Source organism: Brassica oleracea, chromosome C9 (assembly GCF_000695525.1).
Source record: "Brassica oleracea var. oleracea cultivar TO1000 chromosome C9, BOL, whole genome shotgun sequence".
Classification (NCBI taxonomy): Eukaryota; Viridiplantae; Streptophyta; class Magnoliopsida; order Brassicales; family Brassicaceae; genus Brassica; species Brassica oleracea.
In genome coordinates this window covers 53413870-53439489 of record NC_027756.1, presented here as the reverse complement: position 1 = coordinate 53439489, position 25620 = coordinate 53413870, and the positions used below count along the sequence as shown (strand labels likewise).

General features: G+C 33.1%; 6 protein-coding genes across 7 annotated transcripts; all 6 read left to right on the top strand.

Moving 5' to 3' along the window:
- Positions 1–547: 547 nt before the first annotated feature.
- Positions 548–994, top strand: LOC106315359 (pumilio homolog 15-like). Its single transcript, XM_013753089.1, has one exon. The coding sequence runs from the start codon at positions 581–583 to the stop codon at positions 992–994; it is 414 nt and encodes a 137-aa protein (XP_013608543.1). The 5' UTR covers positions 548–580.
- Positions 995–2513: 1519 nt separating this feature from the next.
- On the top strand, positions 2514–2888 carry LOC106315358. The gene has a single exon (XM_013753088.1). It carries the CDS (start codon positions 2514–2516, stop codon positions 2886–2888), a length of 375 nt encoding a protein of 124 aa, XP_013608542.1.
- Positions 2889–4664: 1776 nt separating this feature from the next.
- Positions 4665–5060, top strand: LOC106315357. Its single transcript, XM_013753087.1, has one exon. It carries the CDS (start codon positions 4665–4667, stop codon positions 5058–5060), a length of 396 nt encoding a protein of 131 aa, XP_013608541.1.
- Positions 5061–8155: 3095 nt separating this feature from the next.
- Positions 8156–14851, top strand: LOC106319198 (pullulanase 1, chloroplastic). 2 transcript variants are annotated; one of them, XM_013757455.1, is made up of 27 exons: positions 8156–8420; positions 8503–8644; positions 8734–8786; positions 8855–8963; positions 9064–9203; positions 9273–9472; positions 9555–9704; positions 10014–10074; positions 10211–10331; positions 10559–10649; positions 10725–10818; positions 10958–11053; positions 11145–11285; positions 11470–11520; positions 11644–11714; positions 11841–11933; positions 12053–12143; positions 12499–12570; positions 12810–12866; positions 12951–13019; positions 13114–13170; positions 13348–13422; positions 13568–13734; positions 13838–13976; positions 14143–14252; positions 14354–14453; positions 14566–14851. In XM_013757455.1, exons 1-27 carry the CDS (start codon positions 8190–8192, stop codon positions 14674–14676), a joined length of 2892 nt encoding a protein of 963 aa, XP_013612909.1. In that variant the 5' UTR covers positions 8156–8189; the 3' UTR covers positions 14677–14851. The 2 variants fall into 2 exon arrangements, with proteins under 2 accessions (XP_013612909.1, XP_013612910.1); XM_013757456.1 differs by having other exon boundaries at positions 8166–8420; positions 8867–8963.
- Positions 14852–15436: 585 nt separating this feature from the next.
- LOC106315356 lies at positions 15437–21529 on the top strand. The gene is made up of 7 exons (XM_013753086.1): positions 15437–15474; positions 15576–15664; positions 18097–18668; positions 18786–19043; positions 19132–19563; positions 19706–19773; positions 20200–21529. The coding sequence occupies exons 1-7, from the start codon at positions 15437–15439 to the stop codon at positions 21527–21529; spliced, it is 2787 nt and encodes a 928-aa protein (XP_013608540.1).
- A 2126-nt stretch (positions 21530–23655) lies between these two features.
- Positions 23656–25545, top strand: LOC106316499 (salicylate/benzoate carboxyl methyltransferase-like). Its single transcript, XM_013754401.1, has 5 exons — positions 23656–23766; positions 23874–24003; positions 24229–24621; positions 24741–24998; positions 25081–25545. Exons 1-5 carry the CDS (start codon positions 23729–23731, stop codon positions 25438–25440), a joined length of 1179 nt encoding a protein of 392 aa, XP_013609855.1. The 5' UTR covers positions 23656–23728; the 3' UTR covers positions 25441–25545.
- The last annotated feature ends 75 nt before the right edge of the window (positions 25546–25620 follow it).

Genomic DNA, 25620 nt, shown 5'->3' with positions numbered 1-25620 from the left:
GCGTTTGGATTTGTAGGTTTTAATTGAATATTACACAAAGCTTAAGCAAAAAAAAAAAATCATATTACATTCCAACAGAAAAAAACAATATACAATTTGATCAAATAATATCTTTTAGTTAAGGTTAACTGGTCAAGGATCTCTCGGTTGTTTTTTTTTTGTTCAAACTGAAATTTTATTCAAAAAAAAACTTAAAGTGGGTTCAAACTGAAATTTCATTCAAAAGGATCTCTCGGTCGTTATTTTCACTTATTTCATAGAAGAATTTTCCTTTTCACAAGTTCTGGAAATCCAAATTCTGTTCAAAACAATATTTTTTCCCTCAAAGCAAAGATTGCTATCAGATCTTCTCCTATTATAGAGATACCCTAAAAAGATAAGAATTATTTTGTGGATATTTTTCCTTTTTAATTAATTAGAAATCATTCATTTTTTTGGCAAAAAATAATAATGTAACAGTAAAACTCATATTTCATGTAACAAGTCAAATATAAATACCTAACACATGTAGTGTAGAAACATACAAAAAATATATGTCCAAAAGTTTTAGTCGGTCTCCGAAATATAGCAGACTAAACAAATGAACAATCTCCTGATAGTGCTGATTCTTCTGGGCCTATGTATCAGCTTAAGCAATGGTTTTGACATGCTAGGAGGAAGCAAAGTCACGTTCAGCAACCAGTTGGAACACAGCAAACTCCTCAAGGTTCTTTGTGACAATGACGAAGGGGAGCAGCTTGTGAAAATTGGCAAAGAATACGAGTTCACTTTTGGTGATAGCATTTTCAAAACGACCCGTTACTCGTGTAAAATGGACCAAGGTCCTAATTTCAAACATCACCAAGAGTTTGTGGCGTATGACGCTTCGTGGAGCAAAGCTCTTGAGGCTACATGTAAGTGGATTGCTAGAGAAGATGGTATCTACTTTTCTCAAGATGGAAACCCTCCTCTGAGGAGATATGAGTGGGATGGTCCTCACCTCCTCAAAACCTAGAATTATATATCTTGGGTTGATATCTCTAATCTTTGTATCGTATGAGAAATTGATTATTATAATATGTTATTATGACACATTAATTATTATAAAAATATTATTATATTATTACATTAGAGCAGCATTAACGCAAGGGAGAAGATCATGAGTTCTAAATTTTTTATTATTATTATTTTTTGTTTTGTCCGATTTAAAAAAAAAAATTAAAAATAGACCAATCGTGGGCCATCACGTGTTAGTGGAGCCCGCGAAAAGTGGCAAAACCCTCCGAAACTCACATCTTGCGGAAGAGGTAGAGTAGACAAGTTTTAAATAATTGTGGGACCCGCATGATTTTAATTATTTTTTTTTTTTGAAGAGGCAGCCTTTAGAGGCGCCGTTAATGCTGCTCTTATGACTTTACGTGTGTTTATTACGAAATAAGCAATTGAAAACAATTAATTACGGAGGTCTAAACAATCAACTAAACGATATTATTTTTTTTTATAACATCTACTTTATTGATTTTAGCTTGAATGAATATGATCGTCATGTAACAATACATGCAAATACTGCGATACATAAAAATGAAATATGAAATCAACACCATCATGAAGCCGTTTTGCTAGACTATCTCCTACTTTATTTGCACTTTTTTTTGTCCATTGAAACGATCAACTAAACACTGTTATATATGACCTTTTTAACCAAAAAATAAAAAAAACGTGATGATGATGCTCCAAAAACAATTAAAAATTAATATAATTTAAATTATATAGGTGATCGAAAATAATGGATAGTTTTATTAGTATCTAAGATAAACCAGTGACCAAAAGCAAAATATACAGATATTTTATAAATCAACGGTCCATGGACCAGAATCAAAAAAATATAGATATTTTATAAATCAAGGTGGGAACTATCCATGCAACTTCATTCTATTTTAGAGATAAAGTTATAGATACTCTTAAGTATATGACTCCAGTAACTTTGTATTCAATGTTGTCCATCAATTGCCCAAAGAAATCTAAAAATTTTAAATTGCAAGTGACACTGTGAATCTAAATGTTACTAAACATTTTCTTATTTCTTCTCAAGCGTTTCTGTTTTGTATATATTATGAAAATTTCATATCTACATTCCAACAGAAAACAAATATAACTGATCAAATAACATAACTCTTAATTAGGATTAGGAATCTCTCGGTCATTATTATTTTTTATTTCTTAACTTTTCACAAGTTCTGAAAATCTAGATACAGGCCACAACATTTTTCACCCAAAGCAAAGATTGCTATCATATCTTATGGATACTTTTCCTTTTTTGATTAGAAAAAATATTGTTTTCTTGGTAAAAGCTAATAATGTAAAAGTAAAACTCATATTTCATGTAACAAATTTTGAAACATAAGCACCAATGCAACATATGTAGTGTAGAAACATTAAAATATACATATCTCAAAGAGATTTTGTCTGTCCCGGAAACATAGCAGACAAAAAAAAATGAACAATCTATTGAAAGTACTGATTCTTGTAGGCCTATGCATCGGCCTAAGCAATGGGTTCTATATGCTAGGAGAAAGCAAAGTCACGTTAAGAACCAGTTGGAACACAACAAACTCCTCAAGGTTCGATGTAACAACAACGAAGGGGAGAAAATTGTGAAAATCGGTGAAGAATATGAGTTTACTTTTGGTGATAAATTTTTCGGAACAACCCATTATTCGGGTAAAATGGACCAAAGTCCTAATTTCAAACATCACCAAGAGTTTGTGGCGTATGACGCTTCATGGATCAAAGCTCTTGAGGCTACATGTAAGTGGATTGCTAGAGAAGATGACATCTACTTGTCTCAAGATGGAAACCCTCCTCTTAGGAGATATGTGTGGGACGGTCCTCACCTCTTCAAAAACTAGAGTTTTGTATCTTTGGTTGATATATTTAATCTTTGAATCGTATGAAGTATTGCTTATTGTAAAATATATTACATTTGATTATTATGATAAATTAACTATTATATTACATTATGACTTTATGTGTGTTATTATGAAACAAACAATTGAAAACAACTAAGATTCCAATTGGTGACACTTTGATAAACCAAATGAATGAAAAATAAATGTACAAATTTCTATTTGAAGAATTGAATAAATATAAAAATAATAATAATGATTGATTATTTTAAAATATTTTTTTATTTGTTCCTCGTCAAAATTTAGAAAGAACATTTTTCATTAATTCCTCTAAAAATGAGAATGAGAAGAATTACGTAGAGGTTATATATAATAAAATTAATAAAAAAATCAACATAATTGATATAAAATTAGAGGGATAAAATATGTTTTTTCTAAAATGTGGTCATCAATCTAATCTATTTATTTAGGGTCTTATTTTTATCTACTATTTATAAGACTTCGTAGAACCACTTAAAGAATTAGTTAATAGTATGACATATTTGATTATTTACATTAATAAGAAACCAACTATAAATTTGAATTTTATTTTTTAGTTAAATAAAATCTGTTGAGAGAGAATCTAACAAATTTTAAAATTTAAATATATTTTCTTATAAAATATCACATAAATAAATTTGTAATTACCAATATAATATTATTATAAATCAATGTTAACTAAAGTTTAATTATAAACAAGAAAATAAGAATTCTATACTATTTTATAATCTCTATTATTATATTTTGTATCATATAAAAATAGCTGTGCTAAATGAATTAAATACGGGAAATTAGATTAAATAGGTAAATTAACAAATTTATATATTTTCATTTAAAATTGTCACTCTTATTAAAATAGGTTAAAATTTGTAAAATATCTGATTATTTTATATTGTTATTTTATTGTACATCTCAAAAATAAATCAGTAAATAATAAAAATAAAAATAAAGTAAAATGTATTAAAGAAATAACTATATTTTAATAATGTCGAATAAAAAATATAAACAATAATATTATATAATTATACAATATATAATACCAAAACGAAAATTGTATATTTAATGTAATAATATCAACTACTTTTATAAAATGAAAAAAATATCAGTGGGGGTTAAAATCTAGTTGAAACCTTATTATAGAGATCTAAACGATTAACTAAATACTGTTATATAAGACGTTGTAATGATGATTTAAAACAAATTATAAATTAATATAAATTAAATTTTATAAAACCTTTACATTACGAGTCGATTGAATAGAATGAGTAGTTATAATATCTAAGATAAATCAAGGATCAAAATCCAAATATACATATATTTTATAAATCAACGGTCCATAGACCAAGAACTAATTATTTAGATATTTTGTTCCAAGAAAACGTGTCAATAGGAGAAGGAGGAAGAAGAAGAATGTCACTTACACTAACACTAACACTGACCACTTCCGTTCTTCTAATTGTTTTTACAAGTTCTGGAAATCCAAATTCTGTTCAAAACAATATTTTTTTTCCCTTAAAGCAAAGATTGCTATCAGATCTTCTCTTACTATAGAGATACCCTTTCCTTTTTAATTAATTAGAAATCATTACTTTTTTCGGAAAAGGTAATAGTGTAAAAGTAAAACATATATTTCATGTAACATGTCAAATATAAATACACAACACATGTAGTGTAGAAACATACAAAAAATATATGTCCAAAAAGTTTAAATCTGTCTCCGAAATATAGCAGACTAAACAAATGAACAATCTCTTGATAGTACTGGTTCTTCTGGGCCTATGTATCGGCTTAGGAGAAAGCACCGTCACTATAAGCAACCAGTTGAAACACAACAAGCTCCTCGGGATTCTTTGTGACAACTACGAAGGGTATCAGATGTTGAAAATCGGCGAAGATTATAATTTTAATGTTTCTCTCGACTCTTCGGACCCGGTGTACGAGGAACAATACTCATGTACAATGTACCAAGGTCCTAATTTCAAATATCGCCAACATGTTATGGTGTTGGACGAGAGCACAGGACTTGAGGTTACGAGTAAGTGGATTGCTAGAGAAGATGGTATCTACAGTTATATTGGTGGACATCCTCTTCTGAAGACAGATAAGTGGGATGGTTCTCACCTACTCAAAAACTAGAATTTTATATTTTGAGTTGATATCTATATTATTTGTATCGTATGAGATATTGTTTGCTATAGTATATTATTATGGTCTTAATTATTATAAAAATATTATTATATTATTATATTATGACCTTACATGTTTGTTACGAAATAAGCAATTGAAGACAATTATTCATGCAAATACTGCGATACATAAAAATGAAATATAAAATCAACACTATCATCAAGCTGCTTTTGCTAGACTATCTGCTACTTTATTCGTACTTCTTTTTGTCCATTGAAACGATCAACTAAACACTGTTATTTATGACTTTTTGACCAAAAAAATAAAAAACGTGATGATGATGCTCCAAAAACAATTAAAAGTTAATATAATTTAAATTACATAGAGTCGATCGAAAACAATGAATAGTTTTATTAATATCTAAGATAAACCAGGGACCAAAAACAAAATATACAGATATTTTATAAATCAACGATCCGTGGACCAAAAAACGGCCCAAGAAGACGTGGGAACTATCCATCAACAGAGGAAGGAGGAAGAAGAATGGCACTGACACTACTAACACTGACCACTTACGTTCATCTTCTCGATTCCACCTCCGTCGTGCGTCCTCACCTACTAAACTAGAATTCTATATTTTGAGTTGATATCTATATTATTTGTATCGTATGAGATATTGATTGCTATAGTATATTATTATGGTATTAATTATTATAAAAATATTATTATATTATTATATTATGACCTTACATGTGTTTGTTACGAAATAAGCAATTGAAAACAATTATTCATGCAAATACTGCGATACATAAAAATGAAATATAAAATCAACACAATCATCAAACCGCTTTTGCTAGACTATCTGCTAATTTATTCGCACTGCTTTTTGTCCATTGAAACGATCAACTAAACATTGTTATATATGACGTTTTTGACCAAAAAATAAAAAACGTGATGATGATGCTCCAAAAACAATTAAAAGTTAATATAATTTAAATTACATAAGGTCGATTGAACAGAATGGGTAGTTTTATTAATATCTAAGATAAACCAGGGACCAAAAACAAAATATACAGATATTTTATCAATCAACGGTCCATAGACAAAAAGCCAAAAAAAAAAGATAGATATTTTATAAATCAACGGTCCAAAAAGACGTGGGAACTATCCATCAACAGAGGTAGAAAGAAAAGAAGAATGGCACTGACACTACTAACACTGACCACTTCCGTTCATCTTCTCGATTCCACCTCCGTCGCGTGTCCTCGGATCTTCGCCGCATCTTTTCTTCTCCGATCTCGGTTTCGACGGCCTTCATCGTCGTTAAAATTAATTTACTATTTTTTTATATGAAGAATTGAATAAATATAAAATAATATTAACTATGGATTATTTTAAAATATTTTTTATTTCCTCATCAAAATTTAGAAAGAAATTGTTTTTCATTAATTCCTCTAAAATCAGAATGAGAAGAATTGAGTAGAGCTTATATAATAAAATTGATAAAAAGTATAACATAATTGATATAAAATTAGAGGGATAAAATATATATCTTTTTCTAAAATGCGGTCATCAATTGGAACCTTATTATAGAGATCTAAACGATTAACAAAATATTGTTATATAAGACGTTGCAATGATGGTCTAAAACAAATTATAAGTAATGTAAATTAAAATTAATAAAACTTTTACAGGTAGGGTCGATTGAATAGAATGAGTAGTTATATTAATATCTAAGATAAATCAGAGACCAAAATCTAGATATACTTATATTTTATAAATCAATGGTCCATAGATCAAGAGCCAAATATTTAGATATTTTATAAATCAACGTTCAAGGAGACGTGTCAATAGGAGAAGGAAGAAGTAGAAGATGGCACTGACACTACACTGACCACTTCCGTTCATCTTCTCACTTTCTTTTTCACAAATTCTGAAATTCCAAATTCTGTTTAAAACAATATTTTTTCCCTGAAATAAAAGATTGCTATCAGATCTTCTCCTATTATAGAGATACCCTTTCCTTTTTAATTAATTAGAAATCATTCCTTTTTTGGAAAAGAATAATAGTGTAAAAGTAAAACTTATATTTCATGTAACAAGTCAAATATAAATACACAACACATGTAGTGTAGAAACATACAAAAAATATATCCAAAAAGTTTAAGTGTGTCTCCGAAATATAACAGACTAAACAAATGAACAATCTTTCGATAGTACTGGTTCTTTTGGGCCTATGCATCGGCTTAGGAGAAAGCACTCTCACATTAAGAAACCAGTTGGAACACAACAAGCTCCTCAAGATTATTTGTAGCGACGACGTAGGGTCATGGATGTTGAAGTTGAAAATCGGTGAAGAATATACTTTACCACGACAACCTCCTGGATATATTTGGAGAGGGTACATGTGTTCAATGGAACAAGGTCCTAATTTCAAACATAGCCAATATTTTGAGGCGTTGAACGCTAGGTGGAGCAGGGGCAAAGGTCTTGATGCTACGTGTAAATGGATTGCTAGAGAAGATGGTATCTACTTTTCTACGGATGGAAGCCCTCTTCTGAAGAGATATGAGTGGAATGGTCCTCTCCCCCCCCTCAAAAACTAGAATTCTATATTTTGAGTTGATATCTATAATATTTGTATCGTATGAGATATTGATTGCTATAGTATATTATTATGGTATTAATTATTATAAAAATATTATTATATTATTATATTATGATCTTACATGTGTTTGTTACGAAATAAACAATTGAAAACAATTATTCATGCAAATACTGCGATACATAAAAATGAAATATAAAATCAACACCATCATCAAACCGTTTTTGCTAGACTATCTGCTACTTTATTCGTACTTCTTTTTGTCCATTGAAACGATCAATTAAACATTGTTATATATGACTTTTTTGACCAAAAAAATAAAAAACGTGATGATGATGCTCCAAAAACAATTAAAAGTTAATATAATTTAAATTACATAGAGTCGATCGAAAAGAATGGATAGTTTTATTAATATCTAAGATAAATCAGGGACCAAAAGTAAAATATACAGATATTTTATAAATAACTATCGATGGACCAAAAGTCGAAAAATATAGATATTTTATAAATCAAGGGAGGAAGGAGGAAGAAGAATGGCACTGACACTACTAACACTGACCACTTCCGTTCATCTTCTCGATTCCACCTCCGTCGCGCGTCCTCGCATCTTCGCCGCAACTTTTCCTCTCCGATCTCGGTTTCGACGGCCTTCATCGTCGATCTTTTCGCCAACTCATCGCAGCGAGTCGATTCGCTGCCTATGCGCTTCGTCCTCCTCCGCTGCATCTCCTATGCAATTCGAAGTATCCACTCCGAATTCTCAGGTCTGGATTGTTAAGATCTCGTGGGAATCGTGTTCTGGTTGACCGATCATGTTGCTGATTTTTTTGTTGGAACTGTGATCAGTTTCTCGATAGTTTGCTCTATTCAAGAGCGTATTGGGTTACGGAAGGCGTAATCGCTTGGAATGTGGATGTTGGCGAAGGTTCGTGTTACTTGTATGCGAGCAGAGTCGCTGGTTTGTCATTCAGCGAAGATGGAATCGATGGTGCTTTAACCTTTTATCTCTCTAGTTTTGTTACCACAGTCTCTGTGAAGGCTTTTATTAATTTTAATAAAGTTCACATTCGTTTTCAGGTTTTGATTTTAGAGTCAAGCTTGAAGCTGAATCCGGATCACTTCGTACCAATGTCAGTTGTACATTCTCTGCTTTGTTTTTTAATAATAAACAAATTCAAAGTGGAAGTATTGATTTCAGGTGGTTGAGAAGTTTCCACATATTGGGAATTACAAACCGTTTAAAGTTCCTTCGGATTTGGATGTCAGGGATCTTGTCAAAAGCCAGTTAGCTATTGTCTGCTTTGATGGTGAGAGTTGTTTCCCTTTGCTTGCTTAGGTTACCTCATTGGCATCACTTAGAAACTGTGGAGATTGAGGTATCACTAATGGTTGTTTAATTTTCTGCAGCGGAAGGACGGCTTATAGAGGGAACTGGGTTGCAATTGCCTGGCGTCCTCGATGAACTGTTCTCATATGACGGTCCCCTAGGTGCAAATTTCACACCAGGAGGAGGTGTCTCTCTTCACCTCTGGGCTCCCACTGCTCAAGTATGATGTTCATATTGGAAAAGGTTATTTTTATTTACTACTACGGTCCTGATTTGTGCATTTAAGTAGGAGGTTACTGTGTGCATCTACAAAAACCCACTTGACAAGAGTCCGATGGAAATCTGCCCACTCGAAGAGGTTAATGGTGTGTGGAGCACTAACGGTCCTAGTAGTTGGGAAGGATGCTATTATGTGTATAAAGTATCAGTCTATCATCCAAGCACCTTGAAAGTGGAAACTTGCTATGCAAATGATCCTTATGCACGGGGGTATGGTATTATCCATTTAGCTCTTCATACAAAATTTTTTTTCTCCGTATGAGTCATGTGTGATTTGTATGTACTCAAGCAGGCTTTCAGCTGATGCGAGCAAAACTTATCTGCTCAATCTTGACTCTGATGATCTAAAACCTGAAGGATGGGAGAAATTGGCAGATAAGAAGCCAGACCTAAGATCCTACTCAGATATAAGTATTTATGAGCTGCATGTGAGGGATTTCAGGTAATTAGACTCTATTTTCCAGATTTATGCCTAGATGATAAATTTGCTTGTGAGTATTGAATTTTTACTATGAGGCAAAACTTAGCAAGTAATTCTGGCTACAGAAATAGCTCTTTCGCGTTATCTTTTCCACCCGCAGCCAAGAAACAATAACAACTTGAATAGACAAAACGAGAAGGATATTTTTGTGCATTACAATTGTTTACTCTTTATCTTTGAAAAACATTATGGAAAATGTGAAGTCATCTTACTTCCCATTGCAGGTTTCCTGTTTCTTCATGTTTGTCTAACTCTTACCTACTATTTCAGTGTCAGTGATGAGACTGTCGAACCTGAACATCGTGGTGGATATCTGGCCTTTACTTTAAAGGTGAAAATATGTGCATAACTTTATCATCTCAGTTGCTATATTCTGTGTAAATTCACATGTTTTACTGGTGATCCCAAATTTTAGTTATACTTTTAACATCGTGTTTTGTATCATATCTCGTTAGATCTATTGACAGGATTCTGCAGGTGTGAAACATCTTCAAAAGTTAGCGGATGCAGGTCTTACCCATCTACATCTTCTTCCCACATATCAATTTGGTGATGTTGATGATGAGAAGGAGAACTGGAAGTATATAGGTAGGGATATCTTTGATGTCTGAAGTGCTTACTTAATAGATTGCTCGCGAGTCAGGCTTGAGATGCAACTTTCTCCTTAAATTGAGGAGGCCTTATTCATTGCAGTGAACTTAGAGCTCAATAGTTGGAAGGGCATATACGTCAAACTAACAAAGTCGTCTATCCTGTTTATGTTTTCTGTATCTGGAATTTTATTGTACACATTATGATGACTTTTTTGTTTGCAGACACCAGTTTGCTGGAAGGATTACCACCTGATTCAGCCGAGGCACAAGCTCGTGTTACAGAAATCCAGAATGATGATGGCTTTAACTGGGGGTAGTTTGTTATACGCAAGTTACTCCATTCATTATGAAGCAATAACCTTCATCACAAGCTTCCTGTTTTTTGAAGGTATAATCCTGTGCTCTGGGGAGTCCCAAAAGGAAGCTACGCTAGTGATCCGACTGGTCCATGTCGTATAATTGAATTTAGAAAAATGGTTCAGGTTTGCATTTTTCCATGTTTGGATGTTGAAATGTGGACAAAATGATATTAATGTCCTGGTGATTTAGTAGTGATTCATACAAGGTGTCAATGATTTCATGCTACTATGACTTGGCTCAATATGTAGCTTCTTTTGGCAGGCTCTTAATCGTATCGGTCTTAATGTCGTCTTAGACGTTGTTTACAACCACTTGCATGCAAATGGGCCACACAACAAAGACTCTGTTCTTGATAAGGTGAGCACCGATATATTATTGATTTCAGTTTGATAACTAACTGTTTAGTGTGTGAGTTCTCGATCTTCCATGACAAAGTGTATTTACTTAGATAGTTCCAGGTTACTATTTGAGAAGGAACAATGACGGGTTTATTGAAAACAGTACATGCGTAAACAACACTGCCAGCGAGCATTATATGGTTGATCGTCTGATACGGGATGATCTGTTAAACTGGGTTGTCAATTATAAGGTACATGCTTGCCAGCTATATTGACTACTTTTCGGTCGTGCTACTTTCTTCTCTTTCCTGTAGAAAATAACTATTACCATTCTTCATGTATCTTTGGACCTTTGATCTACTGATCATGACAAGGTTTATTGTATTCTGCACTGTCACGTAAGCTTTCTTGTCCTTGTATGGCCGATCCTGTCAGGTTGATGGATTCCGTTTTGATCTCATGGGTCATATAATGAAAGATACAATGGTAAGCCGCTTTCCTACTTCTCTAAGGGTTATCCTTTAGTGTCCTTTTCAGTTATGGGTTCAATAGGTTCTGTTGTGATATAACAATAGTTTTAATGTGAGTTGTAATATCCATGTTCCTAAGGTAAAAGCAAAATCTGCAATTGGCAACTTGAGAAAGGAAACAGATGGAGTTGATGGTTCAAGAATTTATATGTAAGTCTTGGCTCATTACTGGACTCACGTGCAAGTTTTTCCGACATTAGTTACATATTTCTTTTTTTGTTTCTTATTATGAAGTATTTTGGCCCACATATTTTTTTTTTCTGCTATCCTTACCAGATATGGTGAAGGATGGAACTTTGGGGAAGTTGCTAACAATGGACGAGGAGTTAATGCTTCACAGTTCAACTTAACCGGGACAGGAATTGGAAGGTGCGAAGTTATTTGCCTCAATACGATAGAAAGAAAGATTTTTCAACCCATGATGGTTTAACATCTTGACATCTTCCTGTTTCCATTTGTTTCACCTGGAACTTTATGTCCCTATTCAGTTTTAATGACCGTATACGAGATGCAACTCTTGGTGGCTCTCCATTTGGTCATCCTCTTCAACAAGGATTCATTACAGGTTTATTGTTACAGGTATTTTCGATTTTATCTGTACAGTTAGCCATCAAGATATTGTATCACTGAATTGTTTTAGCTCCAACCAAAGTTTAAATTGAATAATATGGTACTAGACAACAAAATCACATACACATTTTTCCATACCAACAATACATGTTGTAAGTTTTTTTTAATTGTATAAACATCACATCACGTGTTATATTGCCCATGTAAGCGTTTCAAATTTGGGTGTTGAACAATTGAAATTCCCATACCATCAAATATCGTGTATCCCTTTTTTGTTAGTGGGTAACTTATTATTTGGAGTAGAGAAGTATGCTTAGAGAATGTAGCTCTTCTTCGCGTCTCTTACTTTTCCTTCTTGGGACAGCCTAACGGTCATGACCATGGTTCAGAAGCTACCCAGCAGCTGATGCTTTCTACTGCCAAAGATCACATCCAGGTAACTGATTGCCGTTATATCATATGCAATACGGTAATCTTATTTCTGTGTTCAAAGCTTAAAGATTGCAAACCCAAATTTTTACTCTCTAATTCGCTTCACAACTGGTCCCCGTTCTTTATCATTACTTACTAAATTCTTGTCTTACAAGTTGTAATGTGACTTTGTGTGGTTATATTGTAACAAAGTTGTAGAAAGTCTTTTAATAATATATTTCTTTTACTTCCATCGTGGATTAGATTGGGATGGCTGCAAATTTGAAGGATTATGTGCTAACTAATCATGAAGGAAAAGAGGTGTGTAATTTGACCCACTTAATTATTTAACCATTCACAAAGACTTTGTCTCCCCGTTTATGTTATGTTGTTGTCGTTCCTTAGGTGAAGGGATCAGAGATTTTAATGCATGATGCCACACCTGTTGCATATGCTTCACAGCCTACAGAAACGGTATGAAACGTTATTTCTATCACTTGCATCTTTTGAGTGAATCAAGTAGTGATAAATGTCTGACGCTCATATCAACATTTCCCTGTGGTTTCAGATTAACTACGTCTCAGCTCATGACAATGAAACCCTCTTTGACATTATCAGTTTGAAGGTGATATTTAAATATGTTTTCTAAATTTTTAGGCAGATGTCCACCTTCTAAATCTCTAGTTCAATGTATACTTTTGCTTGATTAAAACGCAAATCTGAAATGCTCTTAGTTCACTCTGCATTCCTACTTGAGTTTATCTGTAGACTTATTTCTGCTTTGTCCAACGTTTTCATGCAGACACCGATGGAAATATCAGTTGATGAAAGGTGTAGAATAAATCATTTGGCATCAAGTATGATCGCCCTCTCGCAGGTTCTCTAATCTCTACTATCTCTCAACTTTGTAGAATAAGGGACTGGAGAATAGGGCTGTAGGGAATCTATTACACGAATTGGTTTCTTTTTTGGCTCATTATCTTAAAACTTCAAATTTAATATGTTGTACTCTGAATGTGAAGGGTATACCATTCTTCCATGCTGGGGACGAGATTTTACGCTCGAAGTCACTTGATCGTGATTCTTACAACTCCGGTGATTGGTTCAATAGGTTAGACTTCAGCTACAAGTCCAACAACTGGGGTGTTGGGCTTCCTCCAAAAGGGAAAAACGAACACAGTTGGCCGCTGTAAGTACCGACTCAATTGCATTCAATGTATGGATTACTTATAGAACCGTAGAACCAGTTCATGTTTCTGAAACCAGTCAGCTCCTGCAATATATGTCTCCAGGATTAAACTGAGGTTGCAAGATCCATCCTTCAAGCCTCAGAGCAGTCACATAGTTTCCACGCTCAACAGTTTCTTAGACTTGTTACGCATCAGATACTCATCACCTCTCTTCCGTTTAGACACAGCAAAGGCTATCAAGGTCAGAGTGACTATTGTTCATTATTCTATTCACTATATTCTCTGCTCTCTTAGGGAAATATTCGTCTAGTGTTAATCTTTTGCATTGCGGTAACATGTCACAAAAACCAAAAGTAAGAGATCTCAAAAAACTTGTGGACTGATATGACCTTTGTTTTTTTTTCTAGGAACGAGTGCGATTTCTTAACACAGGCCCCTCATCAGTCCCCGGCGCCATCGTCATGAGCATTGAGGATGGTCACAAAGGCATGGCAAGTGTATCTCAGATCGATCCAGTGTAAGTATAAAAAAACAACAACATGATCCATGCATCTTTCAAAGCTTCATGTATATATATATATATATTGTTTTGTAATGGTATTTTTACTCCTATAACAGCTACTCATTCGTTGTGGTTATCTTTAATGCTCGCCCGTCTGAGTTCTCATTTCTCAGTCCCGCTCTGAAAGACAGGAATCTCGAATTACATCCAGTACAGGTAAATTTACACATTTTACAAAATATGACAACATTATAAGCTTTCTCCTTTTGGTTAATTCAATCGTGTATTAGATAAGTTTAAGCATTTTAAATGATAATTCAATTTACAGGTGAAGTCGGGAGATGAAATAGTAAGAAAATCAGTGTATGACGCTTTTTCCGGCGGCTTCACTGTACCGGCAAGAACAACTACAGTGTTTGTTGAAGTGAGGAAGGGTTGAATCTTATTTTCTTTTAATCAAAACGAGTCACATGTCTAGAACATTTTAGTATAATTAAAATACTTAGTTAATCTTATCCCTAATTCATAAGGATATGCATGGATTATGCCTACAATTTAGCACATACATGGATAATCTTAATAAGAACCTTATGGGGTGGCATACTTATTCTTCATGATCTTCGCCATGGTTCTACTTTACAACCAGTGTCATATTGCATTGTCATAATGGACTCGGCGTGTTTCACGTTTAAGATGTCACACCTCATAAATAATACTCTCCGTTCCATAAGATGTTTTAGAGAAATTATTATATTTCAAAATATAAAATTCTTTGATATTTCTAAGATATTTTAACTTTATTAAAATTTGATTAATCAATAGCAGTTTACTACATTATTTGTGATTGATTAATTTATATTATTTAATAATATTATCTTTTCAAAAATAAATTTCTTAATTTTTATACATTTAAATAAAACATCTTATATTATGGAACAGATGAAGTACGATATAAGTGTTTCGACAGGATTTTTCAAGATAAAAACAAAAATCAGTAGGCATATTCATCTTCCGTAGCAATCATTCTCATAAATCTCTAGAAATTTCGATAGGATTTTTTTCAGATTTTGTGTTTCACATTGAAGATGACATGTCCCACATTCGATATATAAATTGAATGAGGGGTAGCCTCCCTCAAAAAACATATCATATTGTTATAATTCTCATTTTTCAATAATTTTCTTTAAATAGTGCGCGAAATGAATTCAAGATTCACCCGTTCGATTTCTTCCTCAAGGTCCTCACAAATTCATCTTCACATTACACGATTGTATATGCTAATTTGACATAGATGTATGCATTTATCAATGTATTTGTCTATACATGCAATCGATGCAGGTGTGATGAGCAGAGTGGAAATGAGATGAACAAAGGGGATGAAGAGAGTAGTAATTACACTGGTGTGAGTATCTTAAGTATGAGGGGAGGTGATTGACACAATAGTTACGCTACCAACTCTCTTCTTCAGGTTCTTTCCTCTTCTATATATATCTTTTTTCCTTTTTGTAAGACATAAGCATACACAAACCAATATTTCATCATATATTCTATACTCCAACTAGTTATAGACTTCATAAGCTTTGCATTATAAACGTAAATAGCAATTCTATCAAATAGTATTTTTAAGTTTTTATTATCAAAAGAATCTCTAAAGTAGAAAATAACCAAAATATGTTTCATTAACGAGGCAAAAGACTATTTTTACTCATTACTTTATAGATATATAAATATAAATAAATATTGAATACATAATAAAATAATAGAAAATAACTTTTTACAGTTTCAAATTATATGTTTTCAAATTTGAACTTTTTTATTAACTTTTTTTCATTTTTTCTCAAAATCTATTTTAATTTTGAATATCAAAAATGTGATTGAAACTATTTTTAAAATTTTTATTTTGAAAAATTAATGTTTATAATGTTTATTTATATTTATAAAAATTCTAAACACCACGTCCCAGAACCTAACCTCTCAACTCTAACTATAAGTTGAGTAGTTAATCCTACTAGTAATCTAGTATAAGGGGGGTGTATTGAACTAGGAGTTTTAAAAGATTTTGGTTTTTCTTTAAAATCTTCTGTTATTCAACTAGTGATTTCTAAATATTTATTCAAATCTCCTGTTATTGAATATGGAATTTATGCAAAATTATTAAAATCACTTGAAATCTTATGTTATTGAATCAACCATTTATAAAATTTAAATCAAATCCACTGTTCTTCTAAACAAATTATATTTTTCAAGAATTTGTTAAAAACAGGATTTCAGATGACTTTGCACTATTTTTTACTTAAAAATAGGCATAGTGAAATACCACCTCTATCATGTGTTTTTTGATGAGATTTTAAAAAAACTTGTATGTTTAGAAAAGCTACGGAAATATTCCAGATCTTTTTAGAAGACAAATTTGGTGATTCAAAGGTTAATGTTCGTGGGCATCTCGTCTTTATATCCGATAATAGGATCCCACAATTCTCATTTCATTTGCTTCTGAAATTTATCATTTTGAAGTATATAAATATGTAGAGGAAGTCTGTATTGTATATGCTTGTTTTGTTGGTGAGAGTAGTTTTTTATTCGTATTGGAGTTAGTGGAAAAATTCACTTTCATTTTCCCAGAAGAACAAATTTCCAGAATTTTTTTAATGTTTCTAATTTTTTAGTTGACAATTTTTTTTCGTTTCTGTTTTGTTTTGACTTTTGTATTATATCTAGGAGGTGTGATTTATATAGGGGGATGTATTGAACTAATGATTTTAGAATGTTTGGTGGATTTAACAATAACTGGGATTTAAAGTGAATTTAAGAGATAACTATTTGATTTTGTTTTGATTTTAAAAAAAGCCGGTACTTTGGTATGATTTTTTTATTTAAATTTCAGAGTAGTTTAGGTGATTTACTGAATGTAGGTAGAGAGGTGTTAGAGCTTATGAATCGATGGAAACTTTCAATTCTACATACACTATATAAATCACGCCTCCTAGATATAATACAAAAGTCAAAACAAAACATAAAGGAAAAAAAATTGTCAACTAAAAAATTAGAAACATTAAAACAATTCTGGAAATATGTTCTTCTGGGAAAATGAAAGTGAATTTTCCACTAACTCCAATACGAATAAAAAACTACTCACACCAACAAAACAAACATATACAATACAGACTTCCTCCCTCTACAGATCTATATACTTCATAATGATAAATTTCAGAAGCAAATGAAATGAGAATTGCGGGATCCTATTATCGGATATAAAGACGAGAAGCCCACGAACATTAACCTTTGAATCACCAAATTTGTCTTCTAAAAAGATCTGGAATATTTCCGTAGCTTTTCTAAACATACAAGTTTTTTTAAAATCTCATCAAAAAACACATGATAGAGGTGGTATTTCACTATGCCTATTTTTAAGTAAAAAATAGTGCAAAGTCATCTGAAATCTTGTTTTTAACAAATTCTTGAAAAATATAATTTTTTTTGAATAACAGTGGATTTGATTTAAGTTTTATAAATGGTTGATTCAATAACATAAGATTTCAAGTGATTTTAATAATTTTGCATAAATTCCATATTCAATAACAGGAGATTTGAATAAATATTTAGAAATCACTAGTTGAATAACAGAAGATTTTAAAGAAAAACCAAAATCTTTTAAAACTCCTAGTTCAATACACCCCCCATAATGTACGTAGAATTGAAAGTTTCCATCGATTCATAAGCTCTAACACCTCTCTACCTACATTCAGTAAATCAGCTAAAACTCTGAAATTTAAATAAAAAAATCATACCAAAGTACCGGCTTTTTTTAAAATCCAAACAAAATCAAATAGTTATCTCTTAAATTCACTTTAAATCCCAGTTATTGTTAAATCCACCAAACATTCTAAAATCATTAGTTCATTTTACTTTTTAGAGGTTTTTTTGGTAAAAAAATGCTATCGGAAGAAATTTTTCAAGCGTAAATGTCGACCGCAAGCAAGGGAAAAAAGAAACAATTTGTTAAGTAATATTTGTTGTATCTCTCATTGTTTTCTGAAGAGAAGAGTTCTATCAATGAGCAAGCCCATATTGGTTAAAAACACCAAAGAAATGGTGACAAACTTGGACTTTTCTAAATGCATTAAAGTAGCAGATTTGGGCTGTTCTTCTGGACAAAACACATTTTTGGCGATGTCTGAGATCGTCAACACAATTAATGCGTTATGTCAGGAACGGAACCAAATCCCGCCAGAGATAGATTGTTGTCTGAAGGATCTCCCTGGTAATGATTTCAACACGACGTTCAAGTTCATAAGTTTCTTCAACGAGAAGCTCACAAGCAAAACACCATGCTTCGTCTCTGGAGTTCCTGGTTCCTTTCACTCAAGGCTCTTTCCTAGCAAGAGTCTCCATTTCATTCATTCAAATTGCGGTCTTAATTACCTCTCTAAGGTATCACAAGTATTTAATTTTAGCTTTCTACTTAATATTAAAAAGTGTTTAAAAAAAAGACATTTACAATTCTTTATAAGTACAAAGCTTATAACAATGGAATTTTGGTCTTATAAGGTTCCTGAAGGTCTGGAGAAGAACAAGATGAGTGTGTACATAACAAGTTCAAGTCCTCTAAGTGAATACAAGGCTTACTTGAATCAGTTCCAAAAAGATTTTACTACATTTCTACGAATGCGGTCTGAAGAGATGGTATCTAATGGACGAATGGTTATCACATTACTCGGCAGAAACGCTATAGATGATCCGTTGTACAGGGACTGTTGTCATCATTTGACATTGGTATCCGATTCTCTCCGCGACCTTGTCTTCGAGGTAAGTAAAATATCATAAGATATCCATTTTATATGTTCACGCATGGTTGATTGGCTTTAATGATTCGCTTCCATCAATCCTTGTATAGGGACTTGTGAGTGCATCAAAGGTGATTTCATTCAACATGCCACTTTATGATCCGACCGACGAAGAATTAAAAGAAATTATTAGAAATGAGGGGTCATTCCAAATAAACGACTTAGAGACACATGCATTTGATCTTGGCCATAGTAAGGAAGAAAATAGGGAATCATGTAGAGCTAAACCAGGGGAAAAAGAGGCTAATTGCATTAGAGCAGCGTTTGAAATGATGCTCGTAGCTCACTTTGGAGATGCCATTAATATCGATACATTGTTTGCAAAATATGCACACCATGTTTCTCAACATGCTAGCTGCATGAGAAAAACGTCTGTCATTTTAGTGGTTTCATGGTTCGGAAATAATCTTACTATATATCAAGGAATAACTTGTGTTGTGCTCATGTATCGACACAAAAAAAAAACTTGTGTTGTGCTCATGGTTTGCTATGCCTCCAATTCAAAACTACTTGCAATAAATGGATTGACACATACCATTTACATATTTTTATATATTCAGTATAAAAATATTTTATATTTGTAATGATTAAGATTATGATATCATACCCTTATTTAATTTATAGTATATTATAATTCTTTCAGCTATTAGTATCAGTATCTATAGTTTCAATTTCGGGTTCAAATCTTTGAGGCAATTGTGGATCATAATTAGAACATTTCTAACTCATTGTATTTTCACCTCTATAGTAGTATTTAGAGATAAAAAACTTTCAACCTATCTCTATTTTTTTCTATAATAGATATATCTATTTTTTCTCTATAAATAGAGAAAAAATAGCATTTCTCTATTTTTTTACCTTATATTTAGAGATTGTTATTTTAAGAAATACGTTGGAGTATATCTCATCTCTATTATAAAAAAAATTCTATTTTAAAGCTGAAAATAACAAATATATTGGAGATTGTCACAAATTCTTATACTACTGTTTTAATTATTGCTTGTTGAATTGCGTAACGGTTGAACATATCTTTATTAAGCAAAAACATTTCAATCAATAAAATGCTATGTAGTAAGATATTGTCCCTCGGGAGATTTTCTCTTGGTCTCTATTGGTAGCTCATGCTCTCATGGATGGCGTGGTATTATGAGTGGAAGAGATATTATAGTTGAGAACTCTGGATGGGCAATTGGGGACGGAGAAAGCCTCAACGTTTGGGACTCTGCTTGGCTGAGCCTCTCCCAAAAAGAAAGTCCTATGGGTCCTGCTCCCGAGGCTCTCGTTGAGCTTAAGGTATCTGATCTCTTTCTAGCAGAGAAAAATGAGTGGGACCTTGCGAAGATCCGCCAATTTCTCCCCATTGAGGAAAACAAAGTCAGACTTCTGAAACCAAGCTTGAGTGGAGCTCCGGATAAACTTATGTGGTTGAAGTCTGCAACAGGAGAATTTACGACAAAGACAGGTTACTCTGCTGCTCTACCACTACACTTGGATCAAGCACTTCTGCCCCAAGGAAATCCAGGCTTTAATTGGAAGAAAAACGTCTGGAAACTTCACACTGCACCGAAAGTAAAACTCTTCGTGTGGAAAACCCTTCATGGAGCCCTGCCGGTTGGTGAGCAACTGGTAGCAAGACAGATTAAAGTCGACGGAAAGTGTAAATTATGTGGTCTCCCCGAATCTATTGATCATCTGTTCTTGCACTGCAACTTTGCTAAACAGGTCTGGAAATCAGCACCAGTGTGGCCGAGCATTGACTACAGCGGAACAATAGAATTGCGGAGTGAATGGAACAGCCTATGCTCTCGACAAAACCTTCCTCCTACAGGCCTCTCAATGGGAGCACTAGCACCCTGGATTCTCTGGCAAATTTGGAAAGCAAGAAATAGCTTGGTCTTCAAGGATAAAGGTTTCCTGGTGACTGAGGTCATGTCAATGGCTATAGCAGCAGCCAGGGAGTGGAACTCCAGTCAAGGGCTAGCCCCTGTACCGCGACGTAGTCAACCTGTTAGAGTAATTCCGCAGGATAATTGTGTAATGGTACGATCGGATGCGGCTTGGAATGAAACTAACAAAATTGCAGGGCTTGGCTGGACTATTAAGACACAAAACAGAGTATCCTCTTTCTCCTCGCCGATGCGTTTTGTAGGCTCTCCGCTTATAGCTGAAGGACTGGCGTTACGAGAAGCAGTGGAGAAATGCAGAGACCTTGGTCTCACAAAGATTCGCTGCGAGTCTGATTGCGCACAACTCATCAAGGCTTTAACCTTGGACCACCCGCTGGCCGAACTTTACGACATTGTAGCTGATATTGAAGCCGTTGCTTTATCTTTTGATTTTGTTTCCTTTACCTGGATCTCTCGCGAGAGAAACAGAGATGCAGACTCTTCGGCTAAGCAGGTTTTGTCTGCTGAGCTAGCCTTAATGGCCTCACCAAACAATGTTTAGAGCATTGAATGAATGAAAGTATGTGTTTCAAAAAAAAAAAAAAAGTAAGATACCTTGTCTTTATTTCCAAAAAAAAAAAATACCTTGTCTTAAAACAATGCCTTGAAATGCACTTTTTAATCTAAGAAAAGTTATTTAATCTTACAACTCCGGAATGTTCCCAGAAAAAAATAATCTTACAACTGCGTTGATTGGTTCAATAGGTTTGTCTTTTCTCTCTTGTAGTGAAACATATCTTCTGATTATATATTTTGCACGTAATCCATGCATAATCTTACATACGACTTCATTATGTAACTGTTATAATCCAATCTTAATAAGAACCTTATGGGGTGGCATACTTATTCTTCATGATCTTCGCCATAGTTCTACTTTACAACCAGTGTCATATTGCATTGTCTTTGATTCTCTATCTATGACTATAGATGGCTATATAAGTTTCCAAAAGGTCACAAAATTCACAACAAATCTTAATACCGATTGGGTATTAATGTTAGAGTAGTGTATTTTGCAACAACTCGGCGTGCTTCACGTTTAATATGTCACACCTCATAAATAGTGATAAGGTGACTTCACAGTTTCCCCTAATCAACTAAAACACTATAATTATAATACCTTAAAAGTGACCATTACAAAAATATATGTAAAAAGGCAACAAGTAGCTAAGAAAAAAAACTGAAAAATGGAAAACTTTATGGCAGGTAATTGATGGTCCCTACTATTCAGCATGATTGGGCAAGAAAGAAATAAACTGAAATAATTTTAGCTAAGAAACGGATTCAAGGTGCAGATGTGGTTGGTGAGATTTAAACCAGCAACGAAGAGAATTGTTATTATCCTTGTTTGAACACTGTACTAGTCAGTATGAAGGGTGTGGGAAGGAGACAAGTTATCTTCTTAATGTTCTTCGGTACCTTGTACATTTCCTTTGCGGCATAATACATATGTTAAGTCCGGAACATCATGGCTTAATGGTAAGGACGGGCTCCTTCCTTCACCCAGGTTGTGAGTTCGAACCCTGCCGGAGGGAACTACCTCATGATGTCTCTGGACACCCCACACGGATATGGGTCCATGCTTTAGGGCCCATTTGCATACCCGGAGAGAGGGTCTATCCGTGGGCTGCACCTCCTTTTGGGGATTAGTCTGGGCCCTTCCATAGGTTCGGGATACCCCCAAGTTAAACCAAAAAAAATAAAATAATAATACATATGTTAACAGTTCAAATATTATATATATATATATTTATATATATTCTTAGATCATGATCTGCATAATAATAAAATGGTTCATGATAACAGTTCAAATATTATGAAGGTTTACTAGGCTTAGGGTTAAGCTGGTCTGGATAAGCCGGTCTTTGGTTTGGTTTGTATTTTCTTTTGTTTCTCTTATTCCTGCTGTTATTGTAAAATAAACTAATATGAAAACCTTTTTAGAAAAATTATGAAGGTTACTATATTAATATTATACTTCTAAATTATTATTATTATTACTAATACACAACTCTTGGAACAAATAATTGTACAATTACACTTTTTGGGATATTTAACAATTTATGAAAACCAATATATCATTTTTGATGAAAAGACACAACTTTTAAAGCTAATACTTTTTAAAGTGACATTTTGGAAACACACAAATATAAATTGACAAACTTATTTTCAAATGATGCAACTTTTAGAATTAAAACACAACCTTTCAACCATTTTATTTGATTAGTAAAAATTATGCTTTGAGAATGCATAGATACAACCTATTTATAGATTTTCAAAAAAAAATTGAAGTGTCACATCTTTTCAATTTAAAGATTATTATTTTTGAAATAATACTTATACGAAGAGTCACAATTTTTCAATATAAAAAGACACAATTTTTAATTGTTGAAAACATGTAACCTTTTAAAATAAATGAAGTTAACGACCTTTAGAATTAATCAGAATTGTTATTATTAGTAGATTATTATTATTATATTTTTTTTGAACATTTACTTCTAAATTATTGATTATACTATAGCAATCATTCATAAATCTCTTACGTATATATTGTAATAAAACTGTGTTGGAAAACCTCGGTGTGGAATACACGTGCCACCTCTATAAATAACGTGAATGAGGGGTACGCCTCCCTCAAACAAAACAAAACATAACATCTTGTTATGGTTGTCATATTCAATTATTTTCTTGAATAGTGCGGGAAATGAATTCAAGATTCATCCGTTCGATATCTTCGTCAAGGTTCTTCTCACCAATTTATCATCTTCACATCACATGATTGTACATGCTAATTTGACTTAGATGTATGCATTTTTCTTATGTATTTGTCTATGCATGCGATCGATTAGGTCTGATGGGAAGAGTGAAAATGAAATGAGTAACGGCGATGAAGAGTGTAGTAATTACACTCGTGTGAGTATCTTAAATATGAGGGGAGGTGATGGACACAATAGTTACGCTACCAACTCTCTTCTTCAGGTTCTTTCATCTTCTATATATATATTTTTTTCCTTCATTGTAAGACATAAGCATACACAAACTAATATTTCATCATGTATTTTATACTCCAACTAGTTAGACTTCATAAGATTTGCATGTAAAAGAAAATATTTACAAAGTATAAACGTAAATGTCGAGGGTAAGCAAGGGAAAAAAAGAAACAATTTGTTAAGTAATATTTGTCTCTCTCGTTGTTTTCTGCAGAGAAGAGTTTTATCAATGAGCAAGCCCATATTGGTTAAAAATACCAAAGAAATGATGACAAACTTGGAATTTCCTAAATGCATCAAAGTAGCAGATTTAGGCTGTTCTTCTGGACAAAACACATTTTTGGCGATGTCTGAGATCGTAAACACAATTAATGCGTTATGTCAAGAACGGAACCAAAACCCACCAGAGATTGATTGCTGTCTGAACGATCTCCCTGGTAATGATTTCAACACGACGTTCAAGTTCATAAGTTTCTTCAACGACAAGCTCACAAGCAATACACCATGCTTTGTCTCTGGAGTTCCTGGTTCCTTTTACTCAAGGCTCTTTCCTAGCAAGAGTCTCCATTTCATTCATTCAAATTACAGTGTTAATTACCCCTCTAAGGTATCATAAGTATTTAATTATAGCTTTCTACTTATAGGCATTCAAAAGTGTTTTAAAATAGACATTTACAATTCTTTATAAGTGCAAAGCTTATAACAATGAAATTTTGGTCTTATAAGGTTCCGGAAGGACTGGAGAAGAACAAGATGGGTGTGTACATAACAAGTTCAAGTCCTCTAAGTGAATACAAGGCTTACTTGAATCAGTTCCAAAAAGATTTTAATACATTTCTAAGAATGCGGTCTGAAGAGATGGTATCTAATGGACGCATGGTTATCACATTACTCGGCAGAAACACTATAGATGATCCGTTGTACAGGGACTGTTGTCATCATTTGACATTGTTATCCGATTCTCTGCGCGACCTAGTCATCGAGGTACGTAAAATATCATAAGATATCCATTTTACGCATGGTTGATTGGCTTTAATGATTCGCTTCCATCGTGATCCTTGTATAGGGACTTGTGAGTGCATCAACGGTGAATTCATTCAACATGCCATTTTATGATCCGACCGAAGAAGAAGTAAAAGAAATTATTAGAAATGAGGGGTCATTCCAAATAAACGACTTAGAGACGCATGCATTTGATCTTGGCCATAGTAAGGAAGAAAGTAGCTTGCAATCATGTAGAGCTAAATCAGGGGAAAAAGAGGCTAATTGCATTAGAGCAGCGACTGAAACGATGCTCGTAGCGCACTTTAGAGATGCCATTAATATCGATACATTGTTTGCAAAATATGCACACCATGTTTCTCAACATGCTAGCTGCATAAACAAAACGTCTATCACTCTAGTGGCTTCATTGGTTCGGAAATAATCTTACTATACATCAAGGAATTAAAAAAAAAATACATCAAGGAATAACTTGTTTAATGCTTACGATTTGCTATGCCTCCAATTAAAAACTACTTGCAATAAATGGATTGACACAAACCATTTATATACCGTTTTGTTATGAACGTGAATGATGAAAGTCAAGAATACACGCACCGAAATT

Coding starts and splice junctions, on each gene's coding strand:
- LOC106315359 (XM_013753089.1), top strand. CDS start 581: ATGAACAATCTCCTGATAGTGCTGATTCTTCTGGGCCTATGTATCAGC.
- LOC106315358 (XM_013753088.1), top strand. CDS start 2,514: ATGCATCGGCCTAAGCAATGGGTTCTATATGCTAGGAGAAAGCAAAGT.
- LOC106315357 (XM_013753087.1), top strand. CDS start 4,665: ATGAACAATCTCTTGATAGTACTGGTTCTTCTGGGCCTATGTATCGGC.
- LOC106319198 (XM_013757455.1), top strand. CDS start 8,190: ATGGCACTGACACTACTAACACTGACCACTTCCGTTCATCTTCTCGAT. Junction 9,204..9,272: donor TCTGGGCTCCCACTGCTCAA/GTATGATGTTCA, acceptor GCATTTAAGTAG/GAGGTTACTGTGTGCATCTA. Junction 9,705..10,013: donor CTGCATGTGAGGGATTTCAG/GTAATTAGACTC, acceptor CTACTATTTCAG/TGTCAGTGATGAGACTGTCG.
- LOC106315356 (XM_013753086.1), top strand. CDS start 15,437: ATGAATTCAAGATTCACCCGTTCGATTTCTTCCTCAAG. Junction 19,044..19,131: donor TCCGCGACCTTGTCTTCGAG/GTAAGTAAAATA, acceptor ATCCTTGTATAG/GGACTTGTGAGTGCATCAAA. Junction 19,564..19,705: donor AAACTTGTGTTGTGCTCATG/GTTTGCTATGCC, acceptor TTTAATTTATAG/TATATTATAATTCTTTCAGC.
- LOC106316499 (XM_013754401.1), top strand. CDS start 23,729: ATGAATTCAAGATTCATCCGTTCGATATCTTCGTCAAG. Junction 24,004..24,228: donor CTACCAACTCTCTTCTTCAG/GTTCTTTCATCT, acceptor TGTTTTCTGCAG/AGAAGAGTTTTATCAATGAG. Junction 24,622..24,740: donor GTGTTAATTACCCCTCTAAG/GTATCATAAGTA, acceptor TGGTCTTATAAG/GTTCCGGAAGGACTGGAGAA.